Source organism: Nyctereutes procyonoides, unplaced genomic scaffold, assembly GCF_905146905.1.
Source record: "Nyctereutes procyonoides isolate TBG_1078 unplaced genomic scaffold, NYPRO_anot_genome, whole genome shotgun sequence".
NCBI lineage: Eukaryota > Metazoa > Chordata > Mammalia > Carnivora > Canidae > Nyctereutes > Nyctereutes procyonoides.
In genome coordinates this window covers 16,362,463-16,387,438 of record NW_026575128.1, presented here as the reverse complement: position 1 = coordinate 16,387,438, position 24,976 = coordinate 16,362,463, and the positions used below count along the sequence as shown (strand labels likewise).

The 24,976-nt window shown below is 56.5% G+C and overlaps 2 protein-coding genes across 5 annotated transcripts in view; both read left to right on the top strand.

Moving 5' to 3' along the window:
• The window catches only part of ST3GAL3 (ST3 beta-galactoside alpha-2,3-sialyltransferase 3), a 194,103-nt gene extending 178,810 nt beyond the window's left edge, over positions 1-15,293 (top strand). For all 4 annotated transcript variants that reach the window (XM_055341757.1, XM_055341758.1, XM_055341755.1 and 1 more), the window contains 3 exons: positions 8,628-8,774; positions 8,966-9,112; positions 14,229-15,293. In XM_055341757.1, the coding sequence (XP_055197732.1) occupies positions 8,628-8,774; positions 8,966-9,112; positions 14,229-14,318 (384 nt within the window). In that variant the 3' untranslated portion in view covers positions 14,319-15,293. The remainder of the gene's footprint in view (positions 1-8,627; positions 8,775-8,965; positions 9,113-14,228) is intronic.
• Positions 15,294-17,742: 2,449 nt separating this feature from the next.
• ARTN (artemin) lies at positions 17,743-24,107 on the top strand. Its single transcript, XM_055341760.1, has 5 exons — positions 17,743-17,953; positions 18,154-18,305; positions 19,497-19,737; positions 20,038-20,176; positions 20,249-24,107. The coding sequence occupies exons 3-5, from the start codon at positions 19,678-19,680 to the stop codon at positions 20,698-20,700; spliced, it is 651 nt and encodes a 216-aa protein (XP_055197735.1). The 5' UTR covers positions 17,743-17,953; positions 18,154-18,305; positions 19,497-19,677; the 3' UTR covers positions 20,701-24,107.
• Positions 24,108-24,976: the final 869 nt, after the last annotated feature.

Here is a 24,976-nt window from a genome sequence, read left to right as displayed (position 1 = left end):
CAGTGTAAATGGGGACAAGATTTTTGGCAAGGAAATGACACTTGGCACCAACACCAAAGGAAGGACAAATCTGCACACAAAGATTATTATTATGGTGTTATTTATAATGGCCAAACCCAAATATCACCTGAGGGGTTTATTGTGCAAAGTATAGTTCAGTGACACGAAGGAGTGTGAAGCAGCAGTGCGGCGACCCCACAGCCGGGGTGGGCGCTTGGGCCAGCTGCTGTCACAGCCACATACCACACAGCCCCCGGCCCGTGCTCCTCCAGCATGAGCCAGGTCTGCAAGGCAGCGCTGGATTCTGCGTTGGGCACGGATGGTTCCTCTGCCTCGGCCCACATCTCTGAGTTTCCTCCTCTGTACACTGGGGATTCGAAAAGCTTCCCTGAGTGGCTCCCTGTCAGACTGCCCTCAGGAGAGAGCGAGACAGTGCATATGGCAACACTGGGCACACCGTGCTCCTCCTGCATTCACTGACGATCACCACAGTGAGAGTCAGCCAGGCCAGGGCCCAGGGATGAGTGTGTCAGGGAGGGCAAGAGGGCCTGGGCACAGGGCAAGTGCCACCTGGCCAGAAAAGGTCCTGCCACTCCCATTTCTTCTTGGTGTCCAAGACACTTAAATAAACTCAGGACCCTACCCAGCTGCCTGCCCCGGCCTCTTATAGGTGCTAGATGAAGTTTGGGGCACAGAGAGGAGCACTGGTAACCAGTGTGGTATATTTGGTGAATTAAAAATAATCCAGCGTGACTGGCATGAGTGCAGTAGTGCCCTTAGACCTGGCCGAGAGGGCGCCTGGCTCTCCTCTAGCCACATTGTTTGCTCTGGTGTGAAAAAGAATATGCAGGCAAGAGGGAGATGCCCACGTGGGCCCATCCCCACTGGGTAGACTGTCACCAGCTCCTAGAGACCTCAGGATTTCTTGTGTTAGTGGTGGTGCCAAGTCTACTTCCATCCTCCTGAAGACACTGTATACCTCGCTGCGTAGACCAAGGAGGGCTGTTTGCAGAGGCTGGGAGCAGAAGGTGGATGTGCGGGCTAGGGAGTCCGCTCACCTGTGCACAGCACTTCTCATGGTGTGGGGTGGGAGCTGGAGTGGAGAGGGAAGGGAGGCAGGCTGGGGCTGGCTCTCCTGACACCACCCCAGCCTGGCACAGATCTGCAGGAGTCCGGGTTCTAAATTCAAACCTGGGTTTCCAGGTGTTTTTTCAAGGGAGAATAGAATTATCTTATTGAACAGCTTGAGGTCTTGATCTGTAACTTTCAAATATTTAGGATCTAAAATTCAGAAGTGTGGTATGTGGGCTTCTGTTTGTAATTTTGTCTCTGGCTTACAAGCATTGGGGGTGGCTTGTGTGGATGTAGGGGCGAGGGTTGCAGGTGAGGCTGGGTAGACGGGACAGACGGTAAAGGGTCTGGTAATGGGTCCCTAGTAAAGGGTCACATCAAGGAGCTTGGACTTCATCCTGTGGTAGAAATAATAGCAAAGGCCAGCGAGCTGACTTGTTGCCAAACACTGCATGCAGGACTTACATGTCATAGCACAAAACCACTATGCAGGAGGAACTATTCTTATTTTCCTTATTTTTTTAAAGGGATAAGTTCACTTTTATTTATTTACTTATTTTAAAGATTTTATTTATTCATTTGAGAGAGAGAGAGCACAAGCAGGAGGAGGAGCAGAGGGAGCTGGATCTCAGGACCCCAGGATCATGACCTGAGCCAAAGGCAGATGCTTAACCAACTGAGCCACCCATTTTCCTTATTTTGTAGATGAGGATAAGGTGACGTACAAGGGGCAAATAACGTGGTTGGGACACAGAGTTGGTCAGGTTAGGGTGTGAGCGTTCAAAGACAGACCTATGGAATCATGGAGGCAACCCAGGCCGTCAGCCAGGGTGGGCGGACAGAGAGCTTGAAGGTGGGAGGCATATGGTTGTGTGATGGATCTGCCCAGAAGCCAAAGGTTTGGTAGTTGCTTAGTTCCTGGGGGTGAGGGAGAGGGGAAGGGTCAAAGGAGATGGAGGACTCACACCTGGGCTGTTGGGGAAGAATGATGGTGGTGGATCCTTCGGGAAAATAGATTGGATAAGAAAACAATCCTACTGGGCCTTGGTTTCTTTAGCAGGAGACCAGACCAGATGCTGTTCAATGTCTCTTTTTGTGTGATTGAAATCTGTGCTTTGAGGGTTGTTGGTTGTCCGAGATATTAAAGAATATATTTATATATAGCAAGCACTCAGGTATTTCGTTGATCCAGGGTACTCACTAGCTCTGAAATATTTGCAACTATAAATAGCCTTCTTTTTGAGCTCATTTTTTTTTGTAAGAAAGGGAGGGGGAAGGGCAGAGGGAATGAGAGAGAGAGAGAGAGAATCTTAGGCAGATCCCACAAGCCTAGTTTGGAGCCCAATGCAGGGTTCGATCTCACGACCCTGAGTTCATGACCTGATCCAAAATCAAGAGCTGGACACTGGGGCGCCTTGGGTGGTTCAGTCAGTTGAGAATCTGCCTTCGGCCCAGGTTATGATCCCAGGGTCCTGGGATGGAGCCCTGCATCGGGCACTCTGCTATGCAGGGAGCCTGCTTCTCCCTCTCCCTCTGCCTGCACTCCCCCTGCTTGTGCCCACTCTGTCAAATAAATAAATTAAAAAAAAAAAAAAAGAGTTGAACACTTAACGGCAGACTGAGCCTCCCAGGTGCCCCTCGAGCTCTTCATTTTGCTTATATGGTTCTGTTAGTGTGTCACCATGCCCTTCCATTTTATGTGCCATGCACATGAATGTTTTTGGATATGTCTCCTTTGTATATATCTTAAATAAGTATAGCAGATATTTTAAACCTCTCTCTGGCTCTTTCTCGCATTATAATAACCCTAACCCTACCATATATTGAGGTATTTGGATACAACCCTGTCTTTTCCACTGCATTTCAGATTCCTTTTTTTTTTTTTTTTTTTTTTGCATTTCAGATTCCTGTTGGCTTAGGAAAACAAAAACAAAAACCAGACCTACACTCTTAATTACCCTGCCAAGCTGTCTCAGTCGGCTGTGGAAAGCCACTGAACATTTTAGTCCTGAGAGTGTGCAGATCTGATTTGCACAGGAAAGTGAAGGAATTGGAAGGGGAGTTGGGAGGCCTGGTGGCTGTTGGGGTGACCCCCAGGGAGAGGTGGTGGCCTGTCCCAAGGCTGCAGCAGCAGGGAGCAGGAGGGAGATCGCCTGCCCTGCTCTGGGCCGCAGAAAGCCAGCCCACAGTGAGCCCCTCTACTCCCAGACCTCTCACCTCCTCTGGGAGGGGAGGAGACCCTGCAAAGGCAAACAGCAGGGGCTCGGCTGGGGAGGCGTTTTCTTCCCAGAAGCTTTCCCCACTGCTCTTGGCTGTTCTGAAGAGCAGGGCACACTGATGAGCTGGGTCCAGACTTGACTGAGGCAGGGACATTCCTGGAGGGGGAGGGACTAGACAAGGAATGCAGCGCACAGCTGGCCTTGGGGAGAGGTTTGACCATTCTGGGGCCAGTGTCATGGGCTGGCTCTATGGGCCTCTGGGTTGTGTCCTGTGGGGCAAGGAAATGAGCCGTGAGAGGCCTCAGGGCCAAATTTGGGTAGGCCCTCTGGGACAGGGCTGTATTCTGGTGGCGGGCTTGGCAGTGTCACCCAGCTGGGGACGGCTCCAGCGCCCACTGCCCTCCTGCAGGGAACCACAGGGCAAAGCGTCCCCCCATCCATTTGAACGTCTGTGTGTCTGTGCACTGCCTGTGTGGCATCCAGCACTGCCGACCACACCCTCTACTTCACTCTCCACTTCTGTGACCCTGGTTCACAGTCCTAGGAGATCAGACTTAGGGGGCCTGTGCTGTGTGCCGACGGGCAGGGCCTCTGGGATAGCCCTCCCAGCCCTCTGCCAGTGGGTCCTGTCATCCCCGTTAGGCACGAGGAAGTTGAGGCTTAAAGAGATTACTCCTCTGCCCCAGGTCACACACGTGTGGAATCAGGACGTGAACCTCAGTTTTGTGGACTCCAGGGCTCCGCTCCTCTACCGCATTCCCCATCTCTCCCCTGGTTCCTGCCAGTCCCCCCACCTCCACCCCGGGCACTGCTGCTTCCACCTGCCCCATCAGTAGAGCTGGTTACAGGGTTCTCTTCCCTTCTTACCCAATACCGAGATTCTTTTTTTTTTTTTCCCTTTCCAAGGGTTTTTTTTTTCTTTTAGATTTTGTTTATTCATGAGAGACACAGAGAGAGGCAGAGACATAGGCAGAGGGAGAAGCGGGCTCCCTTTGGGGAGCCCAATGTGGGACTCGATCCCAGGACCTGGGATCATGACCTGAGCCAAAGGCAGATGCTCAACCACTGAGCCGTCCCCCTTATTAAATAAGTCTTTACTTAAATTCAGTTAGTTAACATACAGTGTCTATTTAGTTTCCAGTGTAGAATTTAGTGGTGCAGTGCTTCCCTGTAACACCTGGTGCTCATCACAAGTGCCCTCCTTAAGCCCCATCACCTAGTTCGCCCATCCTGATAGCAGAGATTCTTTTTTTTTTTTTAATTTTATTTGTTTATTCACAAGAGACAGGGGGGTGGGGCAGGGACACAGGCAGAGGGAGAAGCAGGCTCCATGCAGGGAGCCTGACATGGGACTCGATCCCAGATCTCCAGGATCAGGCCCTGGGCTGAAGGCGGCGCTAAACTGCTGGGCCATCGGGGGCTGCCCGATAGCAGAGATTCTTAATCAGAAGTCAGCAGAGCCCTTGGCTTCGGGGATCCTGCGACCCTCCGCAGTGGTATGCAAAATATCATGTGTAGGGTCTTCTGAGAAGCCATAGCTTTTATTTTAGGAGCTAGGCTGGGGTTTTGTTGGTACTTGATATTTTTATGGCTGGGGAAACCCCGAAATGCCCCAAATCATATTTTGGTCTTACTCCTCCTTTCCCTGAAATTCCTGAGGAGGCTCTGCCTCAGGACAGTGACAGATGGGAAGAATAAAAGAGAGCCACGGAATTGTTCAGTGTGCCAGTTCCCAGCGCTCTCATACAGGGCTCTCTGGGACTCGAGACCCAAGCACAGGGCTCCTTTCCCCGGAGGCTGGGAGCAGAGGCTGGGCCCATGCTGCGTGGAAGCAGGAAGTTAAAAAGAGGGGTGTGTGTGGGTGTGAGAGAGAAAGACTTCTTGCCTTATCCCAGTAAATGTGACACACGCAGTACCCTCGTACCTAAGTGGCCAGATCAGCTGCTTCTCCTCCCCACTGAACCTTTGTCAGAATCTCACAGAGGGTTTGAGCTAATAAGCCAATTTCCAACAGTTTCGCATAGTGGTCACATAAGGGACTTCAGACGTTGTTTCAGAGAGGACATCTCGTGTCATGGAGAGAACGAGATTCTGAGGTTGGACCAGCCAGATTCTCCCCTAGCCTCTCTGATCCCCAGGGCCCTCTGTGAAATGGGATATGGGACACCTACCAGGTGACCCCAACTCACCTCAGAGCTGCTGGAGGGCAGAGGGGAGGTCCCATTCATCCTTAACCCCAGGCCCTAGAATTCCTAAGGCAGGAACAGTAGTGACGGTGGTCCATTGACCATCTTGGCATCATGGCACTCAAGTTTGATTATTGGCCCAGCCACTTGCGTGACCTATATTGAGCATGTTGCTTCATCTTAGAATCTGTACCTATGAAGTGGTTGAAAGTAGAGGACATAGAAATCAAGTAATGTTTCTGAAAACTAGCCAGGAGCCTTGCACACCCTTAGCTGTGCCCCTCCGCCTTCTGCTCTTCAGGTGTGGGGGGCAGGCATGGGCAGGAACCCCAGGTGGGGAACTGTTGAGGCCTGCCAGGCTCCGCAGAAGGGACAGGGGCCTGGCACAGGCTGGCACCTGCATTCCTTTCAGTCCACACCTGGCCTTCTCAGGAGGGGCTCCTCCCCAGGTCTGCATAAGATCTCGGCCATCCCCGCCCTTCCCTTTCCTACTGTGTCCTATTGTCCCTGCCTTAGGGCCTGTGGAATTCTAAGAAGAGGAATCGAAAAAAGCAGATGACCAGTAAGCCAGGGTGGGCTGGAGAGACCAAAAATCCAATGTGGATTCCCGGGTTTCTGGTTTGGAAGATGGGGTGGATAGTAGAAGAGAGAGGACAAATAGTAAAAGAGAAGAGCATATAGATAGTAGAAGAGGGACAGAGCAGATCTGGGGAAACCAGAAACCATGTCCATGTCTAGCAACAGCAGATGGTTAACTAAGCTATGATATATCCTGGTGACACGGTTCTTAGAAAACATTTTTTAATTAAAATAAATAAATAAATACAAATTTAAAAAAATTTTTTTTGGTTAAGATTTTCTTTATTTATTCCTGAGAGACACACAGAGAGAGGCAGAGACATAGGCAGAGGGAGAAGCAGGCTCCATGCAGGGAGCCCAACGTGGGACTCGATCCCGGGACTCCAGGATCAGGCCCTGGACCGAAGGCAGGCGCTCAACTGCTGAGCCACCCGGGTGTTCAAGAAAACATACTTTTGATATCTAACATTCAGTTATATAGATTTATCATTTAACCAAACCTCTGCTGTATACTTCTGGGGTATTTTCTGGTTTGAATTTCACTTTTATCAAGAACACTGGGATAAACAGCTTTTTTACAAAGGTCTTCACCATTCTGGTTACTTTTAGAAGAGAAATGTTGCAGTCGTCAGGTATAAAAACAGCCTTGATGCTGTTGATACATAATGTCAGATTGCTTTTTAGAAAGGCTCTACCAATTTTACTCCTGTAGCAGTACAGGGAACTCCACCTGGGTGTGTACTTCCCACCACAAGCACCAAGATCTGGTCACGGAGATACATACATACACATACACGTATTTTAGAGGATAAATAGCATCTTATTTTAATTTGCATCTCTGTCACTATTGAGTTTTTTTATGCTTATTAACCTTATTTTATGTTCTATTTTTACGGTGTCTCATTAACTTTCATGAATTTTTAAAATATGTAGTTATTATTTGTGACAAAATGTTTCTCACTTTTTTGTTTCCCCTCTTAGTCTTACTTATTTTATTTTGGATATACCAAAGCCCTTAAAAAGGTTTACCAAGTCAGAATCTTTTAAAAATTTATTTCTAACACTATATTAACATGTAGAAAGTTCAGTGATAAAATATATACGTCAGTTTTCTTTTAGTTTTGCTTTTTCAGCATTTAGTTATTTTGTGGACAGTACGAGGAAAGGAGGTAAAAGGATCTTCTTTTCTAAAAAGCAAATTTTCAAATATCACTTGCTGAGAAAATCATCTTGTACCCACTGACCGTGAATCTTCCTTTAGCATAACTATATATACATATACATCTCATAACTATATATATATCTATATATATAGCCACCCTGGGATCCCCTCCTGTTGTTTTTGTTTTAAAGTCATTTTTAAATATTTATCAATAAAGGATTGTAGGGGTTTTGTTTTGTTTTGTTTTTTTTAGAGGTCACGTATCTTTAAGTCTATCAGTCAGTATTTGATATTTTTGTTAGGATTGCAATTGGGATCTGTATTATTTCTAGTGACTGTTTCCTGTTGGAGTACAGATCCCAGTATGAAATTATTCTGTCCATTCTAAGTTTAGTTGATTTTTCTTAGGTTTCCTGGGCAAATAACAAATGCCCTGAAATACCAGGTTGGAATCCATGGCTTGGTAATGCCACCAGTCTGCAGGGGTGGTTAGATTTTCCCTCCAGCAGTACTCAGAACCCAGTAGAAAACCCAGGGTAGAAAAAGTGGCTGATTGGGTTGAGCCCAAGTCCAGGGGTTCCCTAGCCTGGGGCCATAGCAGGGCAAGGGGTAAAATGCTCCTGAGAGGTCCCTAGAGTGACCTGCTTCAGGGACTAGACGAGGAAGGGCTCATGTGCTGAACAGACACGTAGGGGTGGGAACTGGAGGGAGGGAGACAACCAGGAGAGGATGTTGTGGCCCTGGAATGGATGCTGGGATGGCAGGTTTCAGAGCTGATGCCTTTTCCGTATGGGCCCGAGCTCCCTGAGATCTCCACTTTGCAGTTACAGAAACTGGAGCTCTGAGAGCTTGTCCGTTGTCTAAAGTCCCCCACTGCTGATCAGTGGCTTACCGTGGTCTGCTGTGCCTTACTAGCTCATGTTCTATCCTTATTTTTCAGGTTCACTTTAGAACAGTTGACTGGAAAGCAGGGAGAGACAGCAGAAGGGACTGCTGGAGGCGAGCCCAGCAGAGCAGATAGAGAGAGGGCAGGCTCCTCGCAGGCCCCTCCGTTGGCTGCCAATGGGAGGGGACAGCTGGGCGGCCGGGTCTTCCTGCTGACCCAAGCACCCCCTCAGACCAGAGCAGCACGCCTCGAGGCCCCACACGGTGTGCCCCTGACCTTTGTGGGCAGTTCACCCCGTGTCCTCCATTGCACACTGTGGCCCTGCCACATACTCTTGTCCCTCTGTCCTACATCCTACATCCCCAGCCCCTCCCCACCCCACCCCAACACACACCAGCTCATCCCTCTACCATGGGCCCCCTCCTTGTTTCTTGGTAGCTTGCACAGACCGGGGGCCCTGCCATGCACGCAGTCCCATCACGAGCTGTGTGCCCAGCTCATGCCCCCTTATGCTACGTCCGCAGAGTGCATCAGATGGCTTCTGGAAATCCGTGGCCACGCGAGTGCCCAAGGAGCCCCCTGAGATTCGCATCCTCAACCCGTACTTCATCCAGGAGGCCGCCTTCACCCTGATCGGACTGCCCTTCAACAACGGCCTCATGGGCCGCGGGGTGAGGGGACGGGACCCTGGGGAGGGCAGGGGGAGCCGGTTTAGAGATGCCCCGGGAGGGGAGGACCAGGCAGCAGGGTGAGGGGCAGGGGGCCTAGTCTTCGGGCATGGAGCTCAGCTCTGGGGAGTGTGGCTAAGGCTCTCAGCCCAACTCGGTGCTCCAGCTGAATTCTGCATGTCCATCCCCTCCAGAACATCCCGACCCTTGGCAGTGTGGCAGTGACCATGGCACTACACGGCTGTGATGAGGTGGCAGTCGCAGGCTTTGGCTACGACATGAGCACGCCCAACGCGCCCCTGCACTACTATGAGACCGTGCGCATGGCAGCCATCAAAGAGGTGCCGGGCTGGGCGGGGGGCAGTCCCTGGGAGGGGCCGGGGGAGGGGTGCACGCAGCACAAACGAACAGAAAGGGGTGAGCCAGTGGCTAGTCTGGCTGCCTGGAGCTGGCAAGAAGGCTCGCCCTGCCCTTAGCTAGGTTGGGTCACTGGAGGTCCCTCCCTGCCTTTGGGTCTGATCACCAGGTATTCTGTGCCCCCTTCCCATCCCTGGTCCCCAAACTTTGCCTCCCTAGCCTTCTCCCTGCCCTGCTCCTGCACCTGCCTCATCCTTGCTATTCCCAAATGTCATACGCTAATCCTGGTTCCAGCTCAGGGCCATCTTCTCTATTGCAAGTCCTGTCTTCCCCCAGAAGACTTCCATGCCCCCTCAAACCACCCAGAGATGTTGCCTGTCAGCGTGGGGACAGTCCCTGTACCTGTTCTTCCCTCCCCTGTGAAGGGGAGCACTGAAGAGCTGAAGCTCTTTATCACCCAGAATTGCTTCCCGGGTGATCCATACGTCCAGCTGCGCTCATGTTCAGCAGCGTTGAGGCTCTCTGGGCTGGCATCAGCCACTTCTGACAGCATCTCTGCCTTCACATCCAGAGCCGTGGGAGCCCCTCTTAGAACTCCCTCCACTTCCATTGTCAGCCTTCCACTGACGCCAGCCTGGGACCAGCACATCGTGGGCCGGCGCTTTGAGCAGCTTCTCTGCCCCCACATGAGGGGATGGGGTGGACGGGGTGTTGAGGATGCCTCCCATCTGTGCAGATTCCTAGTTCTGTAAATATAGGGGTTCCCATCCCAGCCAGCCCTCCTTCCTGCTCATTACCCTTTCGCACGTGCTTCTCCAACCCAGAGCCCTGTACTCCCTGAAAGCTCCCCGACCCTCCCTGCAAGAAGGACTCGCCCCGTCTGCCCTCCTCCCTCCCTGGCTGCCCCGTTCACCTGCCATGTCTCCCTCTAAGGTCACCAGCGACTCAGCTCAAAGCTGTCAAATCCAGTGGACACATGGAAGCCTCATCTTTCCTGACCTCCCAGAAACGCTTTTTCTGTTGACCATCTTCCTCTTTGAAACTTTTCCTGCTCAGACTGGTGAGCCTGTAGTCTCTGGTGTTCCTCTTACTTCACACGCCGGTCTCTCTCCTTCTCTTTCTCGGCGTCCTTGATTTCAGTCCACCCCCGAAAGGTCCGCGTTCGCTAGGGCTCCGTCCTGGACCGCCTTCTCTTCTCACTCTCCACATCCTCCAGGAGATTGGCATCCCCACCTGTAGCTTGAGTTACCATCTGTATGGTCTCACACTTGTTGGTTCACTCAGGACATCTCAAGTGATGGGAAGTTACTGCAGGAATTTAAGAGAGAGCCTTGGGAAACCAGAAGCAACCTTCCTGTTGCCTGGAGCGGGGTTCAGGAGCAGGGCGCCCATCCTGGGTCTAGGTCAGCTCCACTGTCTGATGCCATCCTCCTCGGCAGTGGTTCCAGGCCCTGCCTCCTTGTTGCCAGGAGCCCAGTGGTCTTTCCATCTGTGTCTCTTCTCCTGTATCTTCTTGCTCTCTTGCCCCCTGCCACCACCCCCTCTGAACCACTAGCACAGCTCTTACCTGGCTTCTGGCTTCTGGTTCCTTGTATCTTTGGTCTCTTACAAACTTTTTTTGTGTAAACTTTGTGTCAGAGTTTCAGGCAGAGGGTGAGAAGCTGTAGCCAGCTCACCCGGGGCTTTCTGTGCCATGGTGAAGAGTTTGGACTTGACTCTGAAGGCCAGGAGGAGCCACGGAGGGGTTTTAGGCTGTAGATCAGCATGTAGCAGGTCACTGTGGCTGCAGCATCAAATAGAGCGGCACAAGGCAGAGGTCAAACTAGCTGGAAGGGCATCACGGCAGTCTAGGCAAGAGATGAAGACTCCTGACCAGGAACTGCTCAGTGTTGATGAGAAGACAGACAGAAACGGAATTTTAAATCAGCAGGGCCCAGGCTTGCCTCGATATAGGAATGAGGGAGGACAGCACCTTCCCTGAAGCCCTCTGGTGGAGCCCATTCCCTTCCTTATGCCAAAGAAAGATCTCAGTTTTCAGGCCAGGCTGCCCTCCTGACACTCCCCCTCCAATTATCCTCTGACACTGGCTGGCTTGAGGCTTCTGGCATCTGCTGCACCCCCTCCATGCAGGGTGCTGGGGACTTCACACCAGGAGATCAAATGGCCTGGGTTTAGAACCTGGCTCTGTACCTTTCTTTCCTTACCAGTAAAAGGGTAATGACAGCACCTACCGCCTAGGTTTGGGGAAGATTAGACACAATGACGTGTGAAAAAAGAAAGGCCTGGCACATAGTAAGCACTCATAAATGTTAGCCATTATTACTAATGTTTTATCCGTGCTCATCACTGTTACCTCCCAATATCCTAGATGAGGACTCCCTGGAAATGCCTGGGTTTAGGATCCCTGCTGCATCTCTTCCTTGAGTGTCTCCAGGAAGCAACTGAACCATGCAGCACACTGGCCCGAGCACCACTTCCCCTGCAGTCGGCCCACAGGTCCATTCTCCAGACCCAGCAGAAGCGGGTGGGCTGTGGAGACAAGCAGAGCAAGGGTCACAGGCTGGAGGATGTACAAGGGATTTCAAGGGAGTTTAGAGAGGAGACAGAGCCAAAGTAGGGAAGAGTTCCTAAGGTGCGGGGTTGCAGAGACCAAGGGTGTTCACGCACTGTCCACCATGCCAGGTGCCATCCAGGAGTCCAGTAAGAGGAGTAGTGGGAAATGGCCAGTGACTAGGAGCTAGACTGCTAGCTGAGCAGTGGGTAGATGCTGTGCAGAGAGGCGGGCATGGGCATAGGACGTGCTCCCCGGAAGGGGGGAGGAGAACGAGGAGGGGAGGAGAACGAGGAGAGGGACGGAGCAGCAGCTCGGTCAAGGCCGAAGGGGGCTCACACAGGACTGTGCCACTCAGCGGGGAAACTCAGGCTGGAAATGTCCATTAGTGCTCTGTGAGCCCAGCTGCCTGTTCAGATAGGCGGCCGGCCTGAAGGGCATACCCCAGGGAGCCCAGAGTACAAAGTGCAGGCGGTCAGGGCAGCACCGGTGGTTAGTGACTGGACCAAGGATGGGGAGCCAGAGATAAAGATGGAAAAAGAGGTGTCAGAAGGACAGCTATGTCCAGAATCAGGGGTCCCGCTGAGCCCAGGGACCCAGGACTGCCTGGAGACAGTATAGACAGCATAGTGTAGCCCACTCGTAAGCTCCTGCACCATCTGTACCGGAGGGGGAATGAGGAGGCGTTGCCTGGCCCCAGAGGGCTACAGCCCAGGGCCGACCTTTTTTTTACTATTTTATCATGGACACTGTCAAACCTATTCATAAATGTAGAAAATAATATAATGAACTCTCATGCACCTGTCACTCACTCCCTCAAGTATCAGCACCTGCCCGGTGTTCATCTGTTCTTCCTGTCATGCACCCCACCCCACTGGTTATTTGGAAACAAGTCTCAGATACCATATCATTCCAGGCATAAATATTTCGGTAACTTTCTCCAAAAGATAGGAACTTCCAAAAAACCATCATGATACCATTATCACACCTAAAAATTTTTTTTAAATTAATAATTACTTAATATCATAAAAAATTCCAGTTTTGGGGTGCCTGGCTGGCCCAGTCAGAAGAGCATGCAACTCTTGGTATCAGGTTCATGAGTGTGAACCTCGTGATAGGTGTAGAGATTAGTAAAAAAAATAAATAAATAAGCTTTAAAAAAAAAAAAAAAGAAAGTCCAGTCTTCCACCGAGCTTTTAGCCATCAGTGACTCCCAGTGGGTGTTCTTGAAACTAACCCATCAGGCTGACTGCTTCTTCCTGGGGGTGACAAAGGGCAAGCAGGAAAGAGCAGTACAAGTTTACACACTTGTTCAGATCCTGGCCCTGCCAGTCCTCCAAGCCTCTGTGTTCTGACCCACAAATCTAATCTCCATCGGCACATCTTTATTGAGCACCCACTGTGTGCCAAACAGGCCCCTCCTTCAAAGAGAGTGTGCTGGATGATTGACTCCTTAAGGGAGGAGGGCAGATCGCGCTGGGGGTCTGCAGCAGTTCACAGACAGCAGAATGTCATGACAGGAGCCTCAAGGGGGGGCCCAGAGGTTTTGGGGAGTTTGGAGAGACAGTGGTGTGGACGCAGCAATTGAGAGAGGAAGACCCTGTAGACCTTCCAGGCGCCATGGAGCATGGAGCGGGAGAGAAGAAACAGTCACATTGGAGAGATGTCGGGGGGACACTGTCCTTGGGGCAGCCGGGTTCGTGGTCAGCCCAAGATACTGAAGGGGATATTCAGAGGATATAGGGAATTTTGTCTGAGTTTCAGATTGAAAAGATCTCTGGCCTCAGGTTGGAGAAAGGTGACTGGATGAGAACAGGGCCGGGACAGAGCCGTCGGTCCCGAGCAGGTCAGCAGTGCCCGTGAAGAAGGCGGTGAGGCTCAGTGCTGACGTAGAGCGGAGCACGCGGGTGCGGACAGACCTCCAAGAGGCTGTCAGCTTTCCCTGAGTCAGGCCACCAGTCTTTTTTCATTCTGAGAGACTTAGCCACCAGAGCCTCCTGGTCTGAGTACGCGGGACCAGGAGAGCCCAAGCCTGGGTGCAGTGTTCACCCAGGAAAGCCCCAGAAGGCGGCATGTTCCCTGTGATTTCCAAATTAACAGAAAGGTGAGCCTCTTGTCCTCAGGCCCCCTGGCTCCTCTGATCGGAGAGGCAGGATTTCATCAGCCTGGAGACTGCATTGCATCAGGCCCGAGGATGACTCAGCCACCCCACACGGTTCTCCTTCCGGCAGGGCCCACCCCCCAGGCCTGGGCCACATCTCCCTGACTCACATTGCCTATCCTCAGGGTGCCTAGGACCCAGGTGCCCTGGACGTACTGCGACGAGGCCAAGTCTGTGGAAACAAGGCCAGAAGGTCTTACATCTCCTAAGACTCAGAAGGAAAGAGGCGTAGTTCTTGTAGGGGGGTGGAAAGAGGTTCTGGGAAGGGAGGAGGAGGAGCCCTGGGACTCGGAGAGCAGATTTCCCACAGTCACAGGGCGCTGGGAGAGTGGTGGTCAGAAGAGAGTGCCAAGCTCCACTCATCACTTCCCCGTGCCTTTCCTTTCAGTCCTGGACACACAATATCCAGCGAGAGAAAGAGTTTCTGCGCAAGCTGGTGAAGGCGCGCGTCATCACCGACCTAACCAGCGGCATCTGAGGTTGGCCTAGCACATGGCCACGGAGGTCCTGGCACCGCCAAGAGGAACCCGCAGCCACCGCCACCTGTCCACTTCATTGGCCTCGGTCTGGCTCTGCCTGAAAGGCGCAGGAGTCTTCAGACCCAGAGAAGGACAGTGCCAAGGGGCCCCAGGGCTGGCGAGGCCTTGGCAGGGCAGCCAGAGCTGTGTCCGCCCAGAGGCCAGCCTCAGAGACCAGCACTTAGGCTCATTCTCAGCCTGGGTCCTTGAAACCAGAGGGCCAGGAGGCCACCGGCCGTGCCCAGCAGGCCCAGCATGCAGGAAGTGGACATCAGGCCGCAGGGCTGCTGCTGGAATAATTTCTCCAATCAGTGTTTGGTGTATTATCATTTTGTGAATTTGGGTAGGGGGGAGGGTAGGGATAATTTATTTTTAAACAAGGTTGGAGATGTCAAGTTTGGTCCTTTGGTCCACTTGCCGTGCAGAAAGAGGCCCCGTAGGCGGCCCACCGGGTAGTAGTACCAGCAGGCTCCCTGTAGAGTGGGGGTGCCGTGACTCGCCTGTGCCCTGCTTGGGGCTACAGGGAGGTGGGCAGGGCCTCCCGCCAGCACCCTCCAGCTCATGATACTGGCCTTTCTTGAGGAGAAGATGGGGTATTCCCATTCACCAGCCCCTAACTACCGCACAGGGAAACCCTGGAGCCATCACTTAAGCCAACAAGACAGACCCTGGGTTAAGCAGAGAGGACTTCAAAGCTCGGGAGGTGAGGCCCAGCCTAAGCGGTGGGAACGCCCCCCCCTCCCCAGCAGCCGCTGATCCATAGGACAGTGCCCCAGCCTGAACTGACCAACTTGGCAGCTGTTCGGGATTTCAGCAATGAGACTGTCAGGTCCTTGGGCTCTGCCTTTAGCCTGGACCAGAAGGAAGCGAGGCTCAAGGACCTCACACAGGCTGTGGCAGCCATCCTGGAAGCAATAAAGCTCTTCCTGAATCTGGCCTCCTCTCGCTTTCTCTGACTTTCCTAGAAGAAACAGGAGCCTGGGGCCTCAGCTACTGCCTTAAACCCAAGGGCCATCTCTCTAGCCCACAGACTGCTGGGTCCCTGTCTCTTCTTCTGTGAACTGCAGGACCTGGGTAGCTTGGGGGCCACCTGGGGGGCCTTCAGAAGCCTCTCCCATCCCACACGGGCTGCACCCTCTTTGCCTTAAGAGGCAGACCAGAAGTATGAGGGCAGGGGTAGTCATAGGGTAGTCTGTCCTACCCTAAAGGAGCCCCACGGACACGTCCACAGCCTTAGGACAGCGCCCCCCGGGTCCCCAGAGTCCCAGCTCGGTATGCGGAGATTCCTGCAAGCACAGGAAAGCTATATGCCGAGCCCCCGACACAGGCTCACAGGCCACACTTGCTCCTGGCCAGGCCGAACTCTGGAGAATGTGCCCCACCCCTACCCCCCCCCCCCCCAGAGCACAAAGGCACACCCTCTCCCGCTTCCCTCAGCTCCCCTTAACCTACACAGGACAGGAAGGCACAGCCCAGCTCTACGCACCCTCAGGTGAACCCGAGAAAGGACATCCTGGACCCCATCCCTGGAGAGCCCTAGAATCTGGTCTCTACCCTCCCGGTATGCCCGGGGCCTGAGATTGGGGCCAACACCCACGTGCACCTGAGGCCAGCGAGTGAGCTTCCTGCCAGAGCTGCCACTGGGGCAGAGTGAGGCAGCCGCCCCAATCCTAGAGTCCTTGCCATCCCAAGGACCACCAGCCTCCCAATGCCCCTGCACTGCTGTGCTTTGTCCTCAGGCAGAAGTGTCCGCTGAGGTTTGGAAAGAAAGCAAGGCCCTGAGGGACAGGCACACCCAGGGCTCCCTTGGGATGTTGCTGGAAACAGGGCAGGACTCCAACTCCAACGCACATCCTATTCTATGGGAATGGCGTCCCCTGGAGTCACGGGGCGCAGGCTGCATGCCTGCAGGAGGCAGCGGGGCTGCGCAAGCCCCAGGTTGCAGGAGGCAGCAAAGCGAGGAGCTACTCACTGCTTGGTCCCCTGTCCCACAGGGGGCCTGTCAAGCCTGCGGACAGCCCCCCTTGCCACCCCCCGGCCCCACATTGCTCTGAGGCCTGGCTTGTACTGCACGGAAGCTGCTCTCACGAAGCTGTGGTTCCCGCCGCCGCCATCCACCAGGATAAACCGGTGCGGGCTGGAAGACTGCACATGCCTACCCCAAGATTCTGATTCAGGTCTGGGGTGGGGCCCAGATGTGGGTGGTTTTTAAAGGTCCACGGGTGATTCCGATGCATTGGCAAGGTAAAGCTGGTCCACACACGTCCCCTGAGCACTTTGGGCCCCACCCACGGCTTCCAGTTGTCGGTTGGTGGACAGTTCCCAAATTGCCACCTTCAGCCCAGCTCTCCACTTTGCTCGGGGCCACAGCTTCAGACACTTCCTGGACATTGCCCCGGGGGTGATCCGCAGGCCCCTCCGACTCCACCCGTCCAACCCTGAGCTCCCGTGTCCAGCTTGTCCTCCTGGAGGGAGCCCCAGCTGCCAGCGGGCACCCCCTCCGCCTGGTCACTTCACCCCATCTAATCAGGCACCAACTGAGTTTTCCAGCAGGTGTGGTCTGAAGAGCCTTGCAGCACCCTGCTCACCCCGCGTCTCTAACTCAGACTCCCCTCTCCCCGCAGCCTGCTTCGGTCTCCCCAGACCATCCAGCCGGCCGCAGCCAGTCACTGCGATGTGTGTCTGGTCACAACATTTTGCCTGACACCCCTCGGTGGTCCCCAGGGCCACTGGTATAAAGTCCAGACCCCCTAGCATGATGCGTGGCACCTGGCCTTTCCTTACCTCTATTGGCGTTACTCAGGCCACCTCCACCCCACCTGCCAAATTGCCGTCATTAGGCACCTGAAATACTAGCCTCCAGCTCCTACCTAGGAGCCTTGCTTACGTTTCTCCTCTGTGACCCTCCCTTCGGCCGCTGGCCCGGCGAGGCTGGAGCACGGGTTTGCCAGGGTGTGTCCCAAGCCCCAGGCGCGGCTGGAGCAGGGTCAGGCTCCAGGAGGCCAGCGCAGCACCCCGGCGCCCAGACACCTTCCCCGCATCTGCGGAGAGGAGCTAGCGGTGGGCCAGACCCTGCGGGTGCGGGACCCGGGACACCACGCCGATCTCGGCGCCCCCATCCCCGGCCGAGGCAGGGACCTACCCGTCCCCTCCCCGCCCGCCCTCAGCCCAGCCTCCCAGCTCCCTACTTCGCGTGTCTACAAACTCTGAACGCCTAGTTCCGTGCCTCTCCGCTGCGCCGGCTTCACCCTGCGTCCCAGGGTCCCTTCCCCGCGTCTCCTCCCCCCACCTCCCCGCCCTGCTCGGGGCACCTAGCATTGGCCGGGGATTGGGGGGGGGTGGGGGGGAGACCGGATCCCAGCAGGTGGAGCGGCCAGGTGAGCCCTGAAAGGTGGGGTTGGGCGGGGGCGCTGCGGGCCCCACCCCGGGATCCGGTGACGCCGGGGCTGGAATTTGACACCGGATGGCGGCGGGCAGGAGGCTGCCGAGAGATGGAGTTGAGCCCGGCCCCCAGACACGGCCCACGGGCTCTGCCAGCAGCAGGTCCCTCGGGCGCCAGCCCTACTGTGTCCCGGACCCAGAGCCCTGCACTGCGGTAAGCCGACCTGTTGGCCCACCCCGTCCCAGCCGCGGGGCGAGGGGGCGCGGGCCGGATAGCCCCCCTCCGCTCCCCCTCGCATCCTCCCTCTCCTGGGCTGGAGGCACGGCTCTCCGCCCCTCCCAGCCCTCAGTCCCCCTGTCGCTGGCCGGACTGCGCTCGCCCGCTGTAATGTGAGGCTCCCGCGGCCGCTACAGGGCGCACACCGGCTGCCAAGGCCACACTCTTGGCTAAGAGACGCGCTGCCAGGGGCAGAGCCCTGGGCATGAGCCTGTTCAGCTGCGGAGGAAAGGCCAGCACTGGTCCCAGGAAAGGTGCCTAGAAGAACACGGAGGAGGACCCTCCCGCGGTGAGTATCTGGCTGGCTGGCAGGCGGGAGGACTGGAGGACCAAGTGGCCCCAGGCTGCCAGGAGGGAGACTGGGCCTGCCCTGCCCTCTAGAGACCTGCTCCTGAGCTCCCCCTAGCGCAGGGGGCCACTGAGGCTGCCCAGCCCTGCCCGCCCTCCAGCGAAGAGAACAGCCACTAGCCTGGCCCCTCAAGGCCTCATTCAATTAGTAAGGCACACCTGGCCCTGGAGGACCACACCTGGGAGGCCCGGCGAGGTCTGGTCCACAGGTATGCAGACGTCCTGTGTGCTGTGGCCTGGGGGGCAGGGGGGAGTGGAGGGTGACACCTGGGACCTAAGGGCGGATGAGCCAGGGAGGGCTCCAGGGCCCCAGAGGGAGGAATGCCAGCCAGTGTGGGTTCACCAAAAGTTGGTGGGGCTCTGCAAGGCTCCCTGGGCTGGGCTCAGGAAGGATGGCTTGTGGGGGAACCTGATGTGGCCGGGGGAGTGGGGGGGCAGACTCCCAGGTGCACAGGAAGCTGGAGGGCGGACAGACCTGGGCCAGCCCTCCAAGACCTGGGCCAGCCCTCCAAGACCTGGCTGCAGTGGAGGCCTGACTGGCCCTCCTGGGAGCTGCTCACCGCGGAGTCTATTTGAGCCGAGTGGAAAGCCCACCCCCCACCCACCCTTTGAGTCTGCAGGCTTGGCAATGCTGCCCCCTGGTGGCCTCGGGGAGCCAGGCCCAGGCCCTCTGTGCGAGGACCCCTCAGCCCCAACCGCGGCGGGCTCCTGAGGGGCATCTGCGGTGAGATGAGAGCACCCTGGCGGCTCTGGACCCAGGCAGAGCAGGCAGGGGAGCCCGGGCCAGCAGCGCTGGGTGGGCAACACAGGCTGAGGCCGGGGCGTCGCTGATGTCAACCCCAAATCCTCCCTAGGCCCTGTCTGGGACATGGAGAGGAAGCTCTCTGTAGGTGGGACCACACATGTCCAACTAGTCCCTTCTCCGGCTGCTGCTGGCAGCTCCGGCCCTGCAGCGCCGAGCAGGGAGGTCCTGGGGCAAGAGGCCTTGTGATGTCAGGCAGCCGCTGAGCTTCTCTGAGTCTTATTTGCTTGGGTGGAAAATGCGGATTATGCCGTCCACGGCCTGGAGCTCTGAGGACTGCAAGCGGGGACAGGTGCAAAGCACCAACTCATAGTTAGGTTCTCAATGCAGCTACTTCTCCTCCTGGCTTGAGTCCAGCTGTCCGAGCCCCTTGGACCTCGTCTGGAGACACCGAAGTGGAGGGATGACCTGCCCAAAGGATAACTCCTCTCTCAATGTTCCAAGTTGCCTCGAGAGGAGGGGCGGCGACCAGGTCAGCCGCGGCTGATGGGAGCTCCGGGTCCTGACAGAGATGGAGTCCGGATGTGGAAGCCCTTCCGTGCTGCCCCCCTGGCCGCAGCCTAGGCGGCAGGTGAGCGGCCCTCCCGGCACCGCCGCCCCGAATGGAGGGAAGTGGTCTGAGCGGGGAGGGAGCACAGGGCTTGGCCTGGGCAGGCCGCAGGAGGGAAGTCGGCGTCCACGGGTGCCAGCTCGCCCCTGGGCGCCCCGGGGCGCCCCGGGGCAGCGGACCCGCCCTCCCCCGCCCTCCCCCGCCCTGCATCCTAAGGGGGCTCCCCGCACCCAGCTAGGCGCGCAGCCTCTCCGATCCCTTCCCGCGCTGCCCCCACCCGAGCCGGGGGGGCCCTCTTCCTCCCACCCTGTCTCCGCGCAGCCCGCCCTGTGGCCCGCCCTGGCCGCCCTGGCCCTGCTCAGCAGCGTCGCCGAGGCCTCCCTGGGCCCCGCGCCCCGCAGTCCCGCCCCGCGCCTCGGCCCGGCTCCGGCCCCGGCGCCCCCTACGGGCCACCTGCCGGGTAGGTGACGGCGGGGGGCGGGGCGGGGCGGGGCGGGGGCGGGGCCCGGCGCGTGACTCCGTCTCCTTGCAGGGGGCCGCGCGGCGCGCACGTGCGGCGGAAGAGCCCGGCGGCCGCCGCCCCCGCCCCGGGCCGCGCCCGCGCCGCCCGCGCCCTCGCCCGCGCCCTCCCGCGGGGGCCGTGCGGCGCGGGCGGGGGGCCGGGGGGGCCGCGCGGGGGCGCGGGGCTGCCGCCTGCGCTCGCAGCTGGTGCCGGTGCGCGCGCTCGGCCTGGGCCACAGCTCCGACGAGCTGGTGCGCTTCCGCTTCTGCAGCGGCTCGTGCCGCCGCGCGCGCTCCGCGCACGACCTGAGCCTGGCCAGCCTGCTGGGCGCCGGGGCGCTGCGGCCGCCCCCGGGCTCGCGGCCCGCCAGCCAGCCGTGCTGCCGCCCCACGCGCTACGAGGCCGTCTCCTTCATGGACGTCAACAGCACCTGGAGGACCGTGGACCGCCTGTCGGCCACCGCCTGCGGCTGCCTGGGCTGAGGCCTCGCCCCGGGGCCCGGCGGACTGCACCCTCGGCCGCGGGGCCCCCTCGGAGCCGGCGGGTGAGTGATGCCAGCAGCCCCGAGAGGCGGAGGGCCCACGGACCCGCGCCCCCAGGGTGCCCGCCCCGCAGACACGGACACGTCGGCTCTGGAGCCCGCAGGACCCGCTGCGCACGGACTGGCACGGACCAGGCCCCACGGACCAGGCCCCGGAGCCAGCCCCGCCCCCAACCCTGCAGTCGCCCAGCGCCCCCCCCCCCCTGCAGTGGCCGGGCCGCCAAGCCTTGACCAGGCCTGGGGGGCGCGGACCGGAGGAGGAGGCGCGGTTGCATTGCGCGCACTGGCCTATACCCACTGGCGGGAGCTGGACCCCTATTTATTACTCTTAAGTTATTTATTTACTTCCGTGCTGTGTCGGATCCTTTCCCGGGCAGTGGGGCTGACTGCGTCAAAGCCGCTGATGGCCGTGGAGAGTCAGGAATCGGGCCTGGCCCGGATTTTCCATTGCTCGCCTCCATCCTGCAGTTCTGGGACATGGGGCACGGAACACAGGCAGAGCGGGTGGCACAGGTGTGTTCTCTGACCCAACAGGCCAGCTCTCACATGCACGCACAGTCCCCAGTGCTCGGGACCTGAAGTTACAAGAAAACCCTACCCTTGGGACAGACCCCAGGCTTTCTGGGGGCCTCGATGTTTAATGACACAGTGAACCACACCTTGCCCCATCCCACTGTCACTAATCTGTGTCCTACCCTCCAGGGCACCCTGACATGCGCATACACTGCCTCTGCTTGTAGACAATCCAGCATGGGGGGCGCTCACTACCCACGTTCCATGAAGCAGCCCAGGGTAAAAGAGCTGCAGAAAAGGCTGGGGCTGGGGAAGAAGGAGGCTGGTTTCTGGAGGAACGAAGCAGAGAGCGTCAAGGCAATAGAAAGGCAGGAAAGGACTGAGAGACCCCAAGAGGGATCTGCAATTTTGAGTGATGAACAAGGATATTTATTCATTCAACAAACAGTGATTAGTTACCTATATGTCAGACACTAGGGAGACCCCAGAGATACAGAAGTGAAAGGGACATGATCCCTGCCCTGAAGCTTAAGTCAGGACAAATTCAATTTGACAAACCGTATGAAAAAGGACAAGAAGCAAAGAGGTATACACATTCATCTGGAAGGAAGAAGGGGTTAGTGCTGACCCTGGCCTTCACAGTGTCCCCAAGTCATCTCTCAAAAGTCCATACAACCCCTCTGAGCTTTCCTGCATGTCCTGTGAAATCCTGTTTCCTGGGTCCTACGAATTTGTCCAATATGATGATGTTCTTTGGAAAGAAGATGAGGGCATGCGTTTGGAAAGGATGCCAACTCAGAGGAACCACCAGGCATATAGAGGGGTTGTCGGTGGCCTTTCACTGGCCTGAAGCTGAGGAGGGAGGTCTGGGCTGGAGACTGTGCTGGCAGCTGTGAGCACAAGGGCAGTAGCTGCGGCCGAGGTGCGTGGGAGCACCATGGGAGTGAGCCGGCTGAGGCTGGGACCCCTCAGCCATCTGCCACTGCTAACCAAAATTCCTTGCAAACTGTCTAAGTGCCTGCCTGCTTTGGCACAGGTGCCCCCGTCACCCAGGACAGGGCGAGGAGCAGGCAAAAGTGAGGGCTGTGTGCATTCTGGGTCAAGGAGAAACCAGTCTGGGCTTCCAGTCTTCTGTGCTCACTGCCCCAGTTCTAGATGCTCCCAAAACTCTGGTGCTCACACCACCTTCAAACCCTCCTTTGGTCCCTCTCTCTGCCTCCAAACTGATTCAGGATCCTCAGTCTCCTGCCCTCCCACTCCCACCCGGAAGATAATGGCACCAGTGCCATACAGTTTGCAGATGCCTCGTGGAGGCCTGGGCCCTGGCCCCGGTTGAGGATGGAGGGGGCATCCTGTTGAGCAGGGTCATTGGGCCCAGAGAGCCCCTGCTGGAAAGACTTGAAAGCCTAGCCTAGCCCCCAAGCCCTCCAAGGAGGCTGACTGAGGCCACCTCTGACAATGCTCACAGCAAGAGAGCCAGGTCAGACCCCAAGCCAATGGTGCTGGTTCTCAACTGTCCCCAGACTGCCAGTCCTGAAGCCAGTAGGGTCCCTCCAACTGCATTCTGGGCCCCAGAGAGATTGTGCCCAACATCTCACAAAGTCCTAGATGAAACAGAACCTTTTCCAAGAACACATTCCGAAATCCCTCTTTAAAAAAAGTAAATAAAGCCACTTTCCCCCCAAAAGGAACAAGCCCCAGAGCTATAGTTCTCTGCCTACGACCTGACCAGGAGAGCACTTTCCACTCCTGAGAGTCACAGGTGGTTCTGGTAGCTCTATTTTTGACCGCAGTCTTCGTTTCACATTTGCAAAGCTACATTGCCCCTTTGAGTGGTCTTCCTAGAACCGAGGTACGGTCTCCTCCAAAGGGCCATCAAGTCACCACCTCTTGTATGACGAAAAACTACAGGCAGCTTTGAAATGGCAGCTTTCCAGCTTCAGGGAGCACCCAACTGCCCTCTAGATTTGGTTCATCCAGGAATCGAGGTTTGGGGTTCCATGTGCTTTCCTGAACTTTCCAACGGCTTTCCTCCTCTCTTGTCCAAGGATTGCCCTATTTCCCCTGGCTCGAGACCCCTGCGGCAGAGTGTCGGTGCACTGGCCGACTCCCTGAGGTCTCCTCCAGAAAAGGAGAGGCTGGGTAGAAAACTGAGGGATCAGAGAAAAGATGTTGGAGAGTCTATGCCACATGAGATCCCCTTTATTGTTCACAGCAGTGTTCTTAACCTGTTTTGGGGCTGTAGAGTCCTTAGAGAATCTGATAACAGCCAGGGATTCTCTCCCTGCGCCCCCCCCCCCCCATGATGAAAAGACCATTCTTCAAATTTATCCTACGTCCTACAGATAGGTATTTGTTGAACAACTAGATTCCCACAGGATTTTGCTTCCACACTTAATCAAGCTCCCCACCTCACCAGCGTCTCTCTATTCTTCAAGCTCAGACTAGGTTTCTCCTCCTCAGGGGAGCCTACACTCATCGTCTTTGGCCTTAGCAGGTATTGCCAATGTCAGCTTCTTCCACCTGAATCCAGGTACAGAGGTCCTCCTTTCCCTTTTGATCATTATTTTTTTTCCCCTGCTGGGATAGCTGGCAAAAGTTAATAAAAGGACAGAGAGGACAGGGCACCTGGCGGCTCAGTCAGGAGCGAGCATGTGGCTCTTGGTCTCAGGGTTGTGAGTTTGAGCCCCACGTGAGATTACTTAAATAAATAAACTTTAGGGGCCCCTGGGTGGCTCAGCGGTTGAGCGCCTGTCTTTGTTTGGCTCAGGTAGTGATCCTGGGGTCCTGGGATTGAGTCCCGCATCGGGCTGCCTGCAGGGAGTCTGCTTCTCCCTCTGCCTATCTCTGCCTCTTTGTGTCTCTCATGAGTAAATAAATACAATCTTTTAAAAATAATAAACAAACCTTAAAAATAAGAGTTAATAAAAGGACAAGTGGAAGTTTAAGGGGTAGGGGCTGCTGGGTCTGCGGGAGCCAGATCTGTGGCTGGTCTCTGCTACACTAGCTGTGTCTCTGGACAAAGCAAGGTGAACGAACCTTCCCCAACCTCGGTTTCCTCCTCTGAAAACGGGGACTAAAAATCCCACCCGAGTTGTCCAGAGAATCGGACCTAAGGTGTGCAAAGCACTGTTCCTAGCACTTAAATGTGAGCTCTTCTTACTCTGATCACTCATAAAAGACAAGTTGCTTCCCAGCGCCTCCCCAAGTCTCCGAGTACTGTCCATGGTATGGGGTTTGCCGGTGGCTCTCCGGGCAGTCCCGAGAGCCGTCCCTTCCCGTTCCAGCGGCGCGCCGAGCCCCCCCCCCCGCTTCTCTGGGCGGGGCGCTGCCTCCTCCCCAGAACCCCCCTTCCTGCGCCCCAGGTGGCGGCGGCCGCGCGGCACCGCAGTGACCTGTTTCTCTCCGGCACCCGCCAACACGCACCTTCATCCACTGGCCCGGCTTCCCAGCTCCGTCCCCCGGCCCCTTCGGTCACGCCCTCCTCGGGAGCTGCTCAGCGGCGCCGCCCGCGGCTCCGACCCCGCCGCGGGCCGCAGGTCCGCTCTGGCGGGGCTCCCCGCGGGTCCCCAGCCCACGTGCTCCCGACCTCTGCCGCAAGGCGCCGCCCTCCCGCTGGGCCCAGCGCGGACTACATTTCCCAGAGCACTCAGCGGCGGGGCCTTGGCCCAGCGGGGGCCTCGAGCGGCGCGCCGGTCCGCCGC